The sequence below is a fragment of the Indicator indicator genome, chromosome 31 (genome assembly GCF_027791375.1).
Source record: "Indicator indicator isolate 239-I01 chromosome 31, UM_Iind_1.1, whole genome shotgun sequence".
In the NCBI taxonomy this organism is placed as follows: Eukaryota; Metazoa; Chordata; class Aves; order Piciformes; family Indicatoridae; genus Indicator; species Indicator indicator.
This window is the reverse complement of record NC_072040.1, coordinates 6,615,655-6,627,872: the sequence shown is the minus strand read 5'-3', so window position 1 is coordinate 6,627,872 and position 12,218 is coordinate 6,615,655. Positions and strand designations below refer to the sequence as shown.

General features: G+C 40.6%; 1 protein-coding gene across 1 annotated transcript in view; it reads left to right on the top strand.

Moving 5' to 3' along the window:
* Positions 1-12,218, top strand: part of SPIDR (scaffold protein involved in DNA repair) — a 183,566-nt gene that overhangs the window by 154,772 nt on the left and 16,576 nt on the right. Inside the window, exons 11-12 of the mRNA XM_054394612.1 lie at positions 4,976-5,134; positions 12,026-12,113. Of these exons, the coding sequence (XP_054250587.1) occupies positions 4,976-5,134; positions 12,026-12,113 (247 nt within the window). The remainder of the gene's footprint in view (positions 1-4,975; positions 5,135-12,025; positions 12,114-12,218) is intronic.

The window sequence follows — 12,218 nt, the reverse complement described above, 5'->3', positions numbered from 1 at the left end:
TACTGGGAAATGTTTTGTCCTGAAGATCAGCACAGTCATAGAAATCATGCAGAGTAATCAGTCTCATCTTTCCCCAACCCCCATCCTAGCTCCTGGCTATTACCAAATGAACAAAATCTTCCCAAGCTTTTGCATGAAACTTACTGTGTCATTACTTAAAAAAAAAGAAGAAGAACTACAAGCTAATCTCTGCCTTACTGCTTATCATTCTCTATCTTCACCCCCTTTGTTATTACCCATGAGTCACACTTTATCTTTTCCTTAGTCTTCATCTCCCACATTCTCTCCTCTGCTGGCTTTTCTGCCACCCCTTGATACTGGAGTGAATTTTCTGCTCCTTTGCAGGAGAAATTTCAGGTCCCAAACCCATATTTTAACTCAGGTCTTATGCAGGGTTGCATCCTGTTGTCCCCAAAAATAAAGATGGCCCTAATTTCCTCCCTGCATGAGCACTGCTGATAAAAATGGAGATGTTGTCTTTCTTTTTTTAAACAGATCACTACTATGCATACTGACAATGCAAAGGTAGGTTTAAGCTGACTGATTCCATGCAAATGCCACATTTTATATAAAAAGAAGTATTTGTGATGGCTGCTTGTGGCCATGGTGGTCTTAAGTTGATGGTTGCACTCAGTGATATTAGAAATCTTTTCCAACTGAAATGGTTCTATGATTCTATGTGCACAAAACATAAATGCTGAATTCCTAGGGGAATTTGGATTTGCAGCTTGTCTCATAATTTAGATGTGGGTTTTCATCTTGGTAGTGAGCTTCAAAGAGGGGGAAGGTCATGGAGCAAACTGTTGCTTTAATCACAGTTAGACTTGCTGCTAAAACTTAATTTATAAGAGCATTTGCTGCAATATGAGAGCCCCACTGTAACATGGGAAAAGAATACACATGCACTTTTCTGGGAATAACATGAAATCAAGGCAAAAAAAAACAATGCTGGTGAGGAAATTAAGGCTATGAATCAACAGCCTCTGAAAGCAGCTGAGCTGCTACTGTCAGTGATGCTAACCGCATGTGCGAAATCCATAAGAACAGAACTGGTTTGAGGGAACATGAGAGGAGTCCTCCAGATGCATCGCTGAGGCTGTTGTGGGATTCAGCTGATTTCATGATAGTCCTTCATCAGGAAAATCTGTTGTCACTCCTCATTAAATACCTATAGCGTTACTTACTAAATTAGCCTGAGAGAGATCAAACGATAGAGAGAATATTTCAAGTTTTTGTCATCATACTGCTCTGAAAGCGAGCTGAAGCAGGGAAGGTGTTTGTGAAGCTCTCTTCATAGCATTAGTCTGGGACAGTCCCCATTTGTTAGTCTGAAATTGGGCATCTGAGGGTTATTTGTGAAATTCTTCCAAGTGAGTGAATGGAAATTCATGTTGCAGAGGAATCATGATTTCCTTTTGGATGCTCTTAGAACCAGTCTTGTATAGTGGGATGTCTGCTCACCTTCATGGGCCTACCAGAGCAGAAGGACTTGGAGTCTGATGAAACAGGTTCTGCTACTCTGCATTTCTCCATGTTGCCAGTAATAATGAGTATGTTACTAGTGTGAACACGAACATTGGTGATATAAGTCTCAATTTACACAGTTCTGTTACTTCTATGTGTCAAGCTTGGTCATAAGATGATCATTCTTCCATCATATGATCTGGCATGTTGTGCTGCATACACAGAAATGGGAGCTTCATCTCCTATAATTCTGTCTAAAAACTATATCCTTGTCTAGAAGTAGTAGTCTGTGCAAGTAGGAGCTTAATTCTACAGAGTTAATTTCCAACTATTTGCCTACAGTATTCTTTTGGCCAAATCAGTTTCCTAGCCTAGCCATTTCTGCTGCCACCACAAAGGGATGGAAACATAAGGACAGGGATGTGGGGAGTTGAGACTCCCACGTCTGACAGCAGCCATCTCTTTGTTTGGCTTAAAAAGACTGGGAAAATGCACTTTTAGAGCACCAACCAAGCTAATTTTATTTGGGCAATTAACATGTCCCAGAGGAATTAATATGAGCCTGGTGCCAGCTAGTCTGAGACTTAGTTGAATTCAGTTATGTCTCACTGAAGATAGGAGAAATTCCAGTGATCAGTTAAGAGACTGCTGAACCGATCAGATCTGGGACACTAACTCTGTTGGCCCTTGCTTGCTCCAGGATATGGAGACCTAATTTTTCACAATTAAGAGTCACTGAATGTTTTGTTAGCATAGGCAAAACTGTTGGCTTTGTTTTTCCTGTCCCACTCTATCTGATTTTCAGAAATGTCCAGAGTGCATTAGGTCTGTTGCTCTAAACAGAACAATAGCATGAGGAGTTTCAGTTAAAATTCAAGACTATTTTTGACTGATTGCAAGATCCTGACATGGAAGGCAACAGGCAACCAGAGTGTCTTTGCTTCTGGGCTGGCATGTTCATAGCACAGCAGTTTTTGTTCTGTTGTGGGAGATGACCTTGTGGTGTAAATCCAGAAGGCATCTCACAGGTTGTTTTACACAGCAAACGCAAAGAGTGGTGGAGCTGTTGCAGACCCAGGTTTGTGTTGTTAGGACAGTCACCTGCTTTCTAGGCTGGGAACACCACTCAGCCCAGAGATGAGGGTATGCATCCTACCATCACAGCAGCATCTGGTTTCCTCCCCTTTGTCATTGCTCAGGGCAGAAATAGTGTTTCCTGGCTCTAAAGGACTTCTTAACCTTGGTGGGCTGTGGAGGATTTGCACCTAAGCTTTCTTTGCCTGGTGAAGATTCTGTCTGTGTTGGGGCACTTGTAGCTGTAGATATAGGGCAAATGTGGGAACCTTCGTTTGTGTTCAGCCCTTCCACCCCCTGATCCTCAACACCAGCACTAGAATCTGAAAAAAAACCAAAAAACCCAGAGGACTCTCTGTTGGTGCTTGCACAATTGCTGATGTCCAAAAGACTGTGAGGTTGTACCCTGTGCCAAATACAGCCCTCTGAAGGGTGTAAGCCAAAGCCAGGCAGTTCCTGATGAACAAGGACACTGTGACTATTAGTCTTCCACGTACCTAAACTTCCCTGTGGAGAAAACACATGGATTTCTTCCAGAGAAATGTAGGAGCTCATTTCAATTAAGACTTGTTTTATAAGGACATAATGACTACCACTGAATACTTTTAGGATGCATATGTGTAATATGATGAGCTCCAAAAGCAGCTGGAGTTGGCTTGCTCTGAACAATGGTGCTGTTCTGGAGAAGATAGTTTTGGCAGGTAGCTTTGAAGTGAACTTAATCCTGCTGCCTAGTGCATCTCTGAATTTTATTTAGAAGCAAAAATGCATGTGCTACCCTCAAAAGTAATTTTTGTCTCCCTTTGAAAATTTTCCATGCTTAACTGTCTCTTTCTGGGGCAATTAAAGCCATCTTGTAGACAGCAGCCTCCTTCAGCACTGCATGACTCATGCTATCGTGGCTGCTCATCTCAGGTGCAGAATCTTGTGAAATGCCTCTTTGACTATCTAAGTGTATGACATCCTCTGATTTTGCCTTATCTGCTGTGACAGTAAGATCTTCTCAAAATGCCAGCAAGTTGGTTAAGCAACACTTCCCAGCCCTACAGCCCCTGCTTCCGAATATTGCTTCAAACTGTTTGTTTAGCATGTTCTTTAATTACCTCCTAAAATAGTTTCTCTGGGCTCCTTCATACCCAGTGTTGGACATACTGAGATGCACCTCCATGATTTGTTTTTTTTTTTTTGTTAAAGAAAAATTGGCATTTCACTCTTTTTTGCATCCTCAGGACTCTTATTTTAAAAGTTCTAGAAAATGCAGTGCTTGCTTTGCTGGTTTCAGTGTTGGTGATTGTGACTTGTGAAATAAATTGCTTTGTTTGCTTCTAAGCAGAATTTTGATGTTTATGCACAAACACACACACATTTGGTTCTTGCAGAATTCACCTCAAATGAGGCAAAAACTCAACTGTTTTTCTTTGTAAGTACACAAACCACAGAGCAGCTAATTTATCTAATTGCCTGTGCAAGCACTTTGTCCTTTTGTTTTTTTCAGCCATGCTTCTCTGTTTCATGGCCCTGTTACATCCTGCAAATATACATGAGACAACCTGTTGGAGTGAGTCCAGAGGAGGGCCAGAGAGATGATCCAAGGGCTGGAACACCTCTGCTATGAGGATAGGCTGAGGGAGCTGGGAGTGTTCAGCCTGGAGAAGAGAAGACTCTGGGAGGACCTTAGAGCTGCCTTCCAATACCTGAAAGGATCCTGCAGGAAGACTGGAGAGAGACTTTTCATAAGGGTTTCTAGCCATAGGACAAGGGGGAATGGATTGAAGCTGAGGGAGAGTAGGTTCAGACTGGATCTTAGGAAGAAGTTCTTCAGTACAAGGGTGGTGAGACTCTGGAATAAGTTATGCAGAGTAGTTGTGGATGTCTCCTCCCTGGGGGTGTTCAAGGCCAGGTTGGATGAGGCCTTGAGCAGCTAAGTCTAGTTGAGAGCTGGCCCTGCCCATGGCAGAGAGGTTGGAGTAGATGATGTCTAAGGTCCTTTCCAACCTAAGCCATTCTATGATTCTATGATTATGCAGTATGTAGGAAAGGACAAAACCCTATCTGTTTGTACTCATTGGGAAAAACAATGTACACTGCTCCAGGGCTGTAAACTCAGACTAAAACATCAGGATGCTGAAAGTGCTACAACACTCAGTAATTTTTGTTCAGCCATGCTGCACACACACACACATTCTTCATCGTTCTCTGGCCACTGGACATAGCTGTTCTATGATTTAATGATGTTGAGTTTATTGATACATTATTTGGTAGGAATTCTCCATTGATACATTATTTTGTAGGAATTCTCCATTGATACATTATTATTTGGTAGGAATTCTGCAGATGTAGAGGATAAGCCCTCTCCTGAAGCTTGTAATAGAATTTTCAGAAATGTGCTAATGAGTTTGTTGTGAACAGAAGCCACTAAGGATGGAATGTTTTGCAGGTTGTGCCTCCTTGTCCAGGATGCCTATGGCATGTTCAGTGAAGTGCAGTTGCAGGCCCTGAGTTCTGCAGATGACATTGAGCAGTACAGCAGGAGATGGGAAGGAAAATTCTGCTGCTTAGCTGGAATGAAAATTTTGCAAAGAACTACAAGAGGAAGGTGAGAACAATTCTTGGGGGAATGTATAGTATGCTGTGGCATGCTGGGGTGGTCTGCCTTTGTATTTATTTCTGTGATCAATATTCTCAGGAAGAACCAAGTCTGGCTTTGTTCAATTGAATCTTCTCATTGCCATTTTTAGGGCATCCAATAGTACTTGAGCCAGCCATCCTCCAAAATGAGCATAACTAAGCTAACAGACCAATCCACCCTTAGCAGAGAAGGGAACAGAGAAGGCTTGCCAATACAATATCTCATAAAAAAGGAGTGTCTCCTTCCTCCTCAAGTAGATTCAAAGACTTTAAACCAGCAGCTCACCTCCTTTCATTGCAGCACTGTTCACTCCAGTGGCTTTTTCTCCAGTGCTGCCCAGTACGGGTTGAAGTTTCCAGCACAGGCTTTCCCTCAGTAGGTGAAAGCTTCATTCAGTTGCATCTATATGATTTTGGAAGCACAGTTTATGTTTCTTAAAAAAAAAAAAAAAAAATTAGAAATCTTGCAAGTCTTAAAGCCATTCTTGTTTTGGAATGTCCACAGGTTTATAGAAATATGCCCCCAGGTAAGTAACAAACTGAATTACGATGCCTCTCACATTTTGCTTATTGTGTGATTTCCTTTCCATGCTTTGAATGAAATAAAATGTCTTTAATATAGGGGGGAAATAGATAGATCAAGTATCTCATGGAGTGTCTTTCTGAGGCAATTGATGTAGTGTTCACATGGGGACTGTGAACACTGTAGAAATGTGATTAGATTGGCTCCATTCTCAACATCATTTGTTCGTACAAGCATCCGACGCAGATAAGCCTTTGCTGTTAGAGTGACTGGGATATTTCTGCTGACATGTTTTTTTCCTGTTGAAAAATGCTGTTTCATCAAAACCAGAATGTTTCATGGAAACTTTATCTATTTTGGAGGCAATTTTGTTGGGAAGATTTTTTGATTTTTTTTTTTTTCCAGGTCCAGAGGGAGCGAACATTTTCTCTCTCTCTCTCATTCTCGTTTTGTGAAAACTTCCAGAGAGTCTCATTTTTGTTTCGTGTTGGAACAAAAACAAATTTCAAAGCCTTGAAATGTTTAGCAAAATGGAATTGTTGTTTCCCAGCCAGCCCTATTCAGTGTGCTTTTCTTTTTATGTGCTTGCAGTGTTAATTTTCAGATCCTTTGGATTTCAAGCCTACTTGCATTTTTATGGACCTTTAATAACAAACACGTCTTCTTATTTAATTATTTTGTTGGCTTTTTATTTGATTTTTTTTTTTTGGGGGGGGTTGTTTTTAAGTTACTTTTTTTTTTTTTTCCCAAGCAAATTAAATAATGGCTTTGGAATTCTGGATACAAACGAAGTTTTACAACTGGCTGCTGGTGTTTCCAGTGCTCTGCCTAGCTAATAAGAGACAGACTTCTCCTAATGTAAATTCTGTTTCAAAGCAGCAGTAAGTTACTTCTGGCTGTTCTGAGGACGATTAGGAGGCACACTGCTGCAAATGCTGGTGGCTCAGCTGGAGCTGTGCTGGTGGTAACCCTGCTAGGAAACATTAAAAGAAAAAAGGCTGGTGTAGCTTCAGGGACAGTGCAGTGGTTAAAACGTGATTTCATTGTACAAGATGGGAGGGTGGGAGGAATTGTTCAGGGGGTTGGTTTGTTTTTTTTTTTTTTTCTTAATTGTTTTAGCCTAAGTTCTGCTTTTATAACTTGTTATTACAAGCGTTGGGACACGTCTTATGTCATTCTAGGTGTGATGGAAACCACACTAAAAGCCTTAGCTGAAATGAATCTAAGGGAATGCTTATTTACAGAGAGGATAATTAGACTGTAGAACTCATTGCCACTGGATAAGTGGGTTTCCAGAGCCAGGGGTATATCCGAGCACATGATGGGATGTGCCTGTTGAGTGCCCAACCTTGGCTTGCAGCACATGAGTGAATAAGAACTATGTGGTCTGCCCTGGAAGAAAGGCTGCTGCCTTTTTTTTTTTTGATTATTTTTTTCTGGAGAACACCAATTACTCTTTGGAAGGAGATGGATTTTAAACTGTTTGTTTCCTGGACTCTGACAGTGGCTTTTAAAATGGATAAAAGGGAATAAAATGTAGGAAATGCAAGGGAAAAGTCATGCCTGCCCTTTTTTTTTTTTTTTTTTTTTTGGTGCCTTTGAAGCACATGGTCTAGAGACAGGCAGGAATGGCTAATAAGATCCTATACATGCATGTTGTCCCACAGTCACATGGGTTGTAATCTCTCTTATGGAGACAGAATGCTTCTTTACTCCCTCCATGAGCCAGGGGAGATTTTCACTGAACAGATACAAGAGATTCTCAAGATTTTTGCATCACTGGACCTCTGATATTGTTAACTTTTTCCAGATCCATCTTCATCATCAAGTGGTATTTAGCATGATTTTAGTAAATGCAATTTTAAAATCCTAGTTGAAAGCTGAAGCTGCATTTCAAGAACTAAAAATCTATAATAAAAGGTATTTTACATCCAGGTGAAAACCTGGCTGTTAACCTGACTTGATCTTTGGAATGGGACCTGTACTGTAAGATGTGCTAAAGAAACTATACCCATTTCCTCTCTTGATAAGAAAATGCTTGTGTTCCAAAAGCAAAATGGGATAAGAACTTGCTCAGCTGTGTCCTGTCTTGACCAAGATCAGTTCTGTGAAAAATGAGAGTTGCAGTAATCTTACATTGAGAGAAACACTGTTAATGTGGAATATTAGCTTTGAATTCCCATCTGCTTTAACAAGTACTAGAGTATTGTGGCAGATCATCTGAAGATCTTTCATTGATTTAGATGATTTTTCAGAACAATTCCAATACCCCTTGTAAAACATACCCCCCAGAAATGTCCCTGCAGGAAATCCTTCTCTTTCTAGTCCAGTAGAGGAAGTGGTGTTTCCACTTGCAGTCCAGTTTCTGGCAATCCTGTAGGACAGATGGGCATGGCTGAGTCATGGCAGAGTTGCCATGGATTGCTCAGTCTCTTGTTTCCAGCAGTTCTTCTGTCTCTGTTCATGGGGCTGTTGGATCAGGTAGGAACCAGTATTGCAGCAGCTGAATTAACAGTCTGTTTGTGGTTCAATGTCTGTTTCTTGACACCTTTTCTCTTCACCTCTCATTCATACTTGGCTCTAGCCTTTCCTACAACTGTTCCCTGAACTGCACATTTGATACCAGCCAAAAAAAAAAAAAAAAAAAAAAAAGAGATGGTGGTTTAAAGACAGAAGACTAAAAAATGTTTGTTGATCTGCTGTTGTGGAGCTGGCTCTATAGAGCTCTGTTCTCACTCTTGTCCTCCCACTACTTCATATGTCAGTCCTATAAATTCAACCCCTTGAGAAAGAAGTAGTGAAATTTTGATGGTGAATTGCTAGAGGCAGGAATTTGGATGAAGGATCTGCATGCAGTACAACTACCATGTAACCTCTCTATTTTAATGAATCCCAGGTGTGTTTCAGGTATGTCCAGGATAACCAGTAATTAAATGGCTGCAATTAGATGCAGGGTCTGAGCACTCACTAAAATGCCTCAAGGAGTGCATAACCTGTAAATTGTCATAGTCTGCTGCTTCCTACCAGAAATTAATTTCAATCAGCTGAGAGAAACTTTTATAGTTTCTGTCTGTCTTTATTGACAGAAATATTAATTTTATGGGTTTAGCCCTGATTGGAGCTGCACACAGAATAATCATTTGGACAGTTTGTGCCTTTTCACCTCATTTGCCAAGCACTGAGTTGTTTTACTGCTGAACAGAGCAGACTTCCCTGCTTCTTTATGCTTTCTTACAATCTAGAAATATGAACCAATCTAGAAATAGGAAGAGTTTCTGTTCAGCAGAACAGAAAGATGACATCAATTTAAAAATGGAAGGAGAAGGAAGAAATATTTTAATGCAGTACTTTAAAAGGGTCAGTACAAATTTTGTCTCAAAATATAAAAAGTTATCAACAAGTTTCAAAAGAAGGTGCAGCTCCTGCATGGATAGTGCTAAAGTCCACATTTATGTTGGACAGGGTAAAACACTTTGAAGGATACTCGTAAGCTTTGGCACTTGACCCAGCCTTTAACTCACAGCTGGTTGTACTGTCTGTTGTATTTTCCTCTAAAGTAAGTAGACCCTGAATGCTGAGTTCCACAACCAGTGTCATGTTTGTCTGAGAAGTGTCTGCATTTTCAAATGAAGCTGGTTTCTGTTGTTTGTCACTTTAAACTTTCAAATGTTAGGCATTGAAATGTGCAGTCCCCCTGTATTTGTCTGTAGTGTTGGTCACTTGAGCCTGAGGGATTTTTTCTCTTTTTTCTCTCTCCTTTTTCCTCTTCCCTTCACTGTTTGCTTTCTCTTTTTGCTTTGCACTCAGAAGACAGGACCACCACTAACTGCTACACAGGCTTGTCAACTGCTAGATGCTGACAGGAAATGTAATAGTAAGAACTCTCTGCAGAGTAAGGAAGTCTTAGCTTCCTTCCTTTGGTTTTCCCTCCTCCAGAAAGACTGCCATCTCAAAGAGCCACCCACGGCTCTGAGGTTTTCAGGTCCTGAAACACTTTGGTAATTGCTGTGGCTAAAAGTTGAGTTCAACTTAAAGGCTAATTTCTGTAATCCCATTGGAGTTTTGAATGTTTGGGGTTTTTTTAGTGTTCTTTTTTTATGACTGCTTTATGTATCAGAAATTAACTTTCCTTCCTGAGTTGTCTTCTCTTTAACAAGCACAGACTCCTGCTTGTATCTTTCTTTAGTGCTTCTGTCATGAATCTGTTTAGTAACCAGTGTTGGAGAATAACAAAGGCATATCCATATTGAATCAAAAGGACTTCAGTATAATATTTTCAGTGTTTTGATGTAGTATTAACAAATATTGTCATTTACTACTAATAAAAGAGTTCCTGGTTCAACATTGGGTGACCTTCTCCAAAAGGACAGAAGTAATAGAATATCTAAGACATACAGTACGTTTTTTTTTGTCTGATAAGGGGTAGCAAGCTGGAAGAGAAGAAGAAGAAGGGACAACTTCATGTCCCTTAAACAAACTTAAAAGTACAGATGAGAGATCAGTGTAAAGTCTGTTTGGAGGCATGGTTCTATCTGCACTGCAGCAGCGTGGCTTAGTTGTTCTGAGTTGATAATATGTGACCTCTGTGCACACACACAGGCAGAGTTTGGGGTGCAGTCCTGCCCGTGCCCTGCCCTTGTGCAGCATGTCGTGTGAGGAAGGACACTGCTCTGGCTGCCTCTCTTGCTCTAACTCTCCTTTTTCCATGTCCAAGTTAGCAAGACCACTTTGTTGCTCTGAGCACTGGCCCAGACACAAGACACAAAATCTCACCCCAATCAAGAATTCAAGCAGTGGTCGAATTGCTGTGAAGTCTCTTTCATACCTACAAAGTGTTGCTTTCTGTGTTGTAATGTTCTGTTAAAACACAGCAAACCCCAAACCCCAAGCTCTGAGCTCAGCTTTCCCCTTTGACGGACTCAGCAGTGATGCCATAACTCAGAAAGATCTTTTTTTTTTTTTTCCCTTAACAGAGCAACATATTTTGTGTTTCTGGTGTGTTCATTAGTGTGGAGAACACGACTACAGGCAGCAACATCACCTTTAGAAACTGCCAGCTTGCTACCTGAACTGTGAACCACAAGCTTTATTCCACAAGACCCCCCTCTGAGATTTACATCCTTCTTACAGTGCTGGCCCAAAGGCATCGCTGTTAGCACTGACTCATAGATGATGCCTGGTGCTTTATGGAAAAACATGGGAAGAAATTCACTGCCCGTAGCCACCCAAAGCTTCAGCACTTAAGAATCTGGAGAAGGATTAGGGAAATAACAGAAATAAATAAGCCTAAGCAGAAGTGAGCTAAAAGCAGAACTTTAAAAGTTTCTGTGACCTCTCAAAGAGAAGCAGCATATTGCAAAGTGCTGGTGCCCTGTACCAGAGAATGCCATTTCCTTCTAAACATTACTAAGATTACTTTTTGCAAGATTTGGACTTCATTTTTTGGAGCTGTTTCAGAAATAGTGGCTTTCTTGACTGGAGGAACAGAAAACTTGTTCTCGGAGACAGTGTGGGGTTAAAATCCAGGTCTCTGTGCTTCAACCACACAGAACAGAGAACTAGAACAAGATAACTGGAAGCTTTAACTTAAAAATGCATGCTTCTTCAAGTTGGTTATCTGCAGCTATTTCCCCTCCCTCAGCTGTTTTCTTGGCCTCTCTCTTGGATATTTATGCTTATCCAGCCAGGATGCCAAGGCAGTCTGTGAACTGCTGCAAATGACAGCGTCATTTGCTGAAGCTAAAGAGTCTCCAGCGTTTTACTTTAATATGCTGGGCTGTTAATTTTATGTTTGCTTCTGATTTAAAAGTGGGAAATTCACAAAATAAATAAATAAAAATCATAACTAAATGAGCAGCTGTGTAGGAAGGAGACTGCTCTCTACACATGTACTTAAGAGAACCAAATTATCCCTGTCTCTGTCGGACAATTCCTGCCTTCCCTGCAAGCAGTTACAACCAGCTGTTAGAGAAAAGCAAGAAAGGAAAATGTTAGAAGCAGCACTTTATTTTGTTCATAATCTGTGTCCTTCTCAAGCTAGCATTTACCCCAGTTCCCCTGAATTCTATCATGTAGCAGGCTGTTCGTGGCAAAGGATTAAATACAATTTGCTTGTCACTGAATGCGATGCATCCCTTCCCTCCCGCTCCACCCTGCAGCACAGATAATGGAGATTTAATTAGACCAAATCAAGACCAGCTTCTAGAAAACAAATATGATTTAAAATTGTTTTCATAATCATGCAATGGTTTAAATTATATTTCTAAATGAATCCTTTTAATATAAACTGCAACACTGGAAAACATTTTAAACCTGCTTTTGTTGGTCTTTTTGAAGGGCATTAGGACTTTTTAGTCTGATTGACAGTCTGTGGCCTCCAGTAGTGCCTGTAAAAGTTCCTGGACAAAGTCAAGACTCTGAAATGGTAAGTCTTGCTGTTATGGAAATTAATTTTTTTCACCCACAACTGCTGTTTTTGTTGGTAATGTAGTCATGTTTACTTTGGGAATCGATTCTCTTCCCCTCTTTA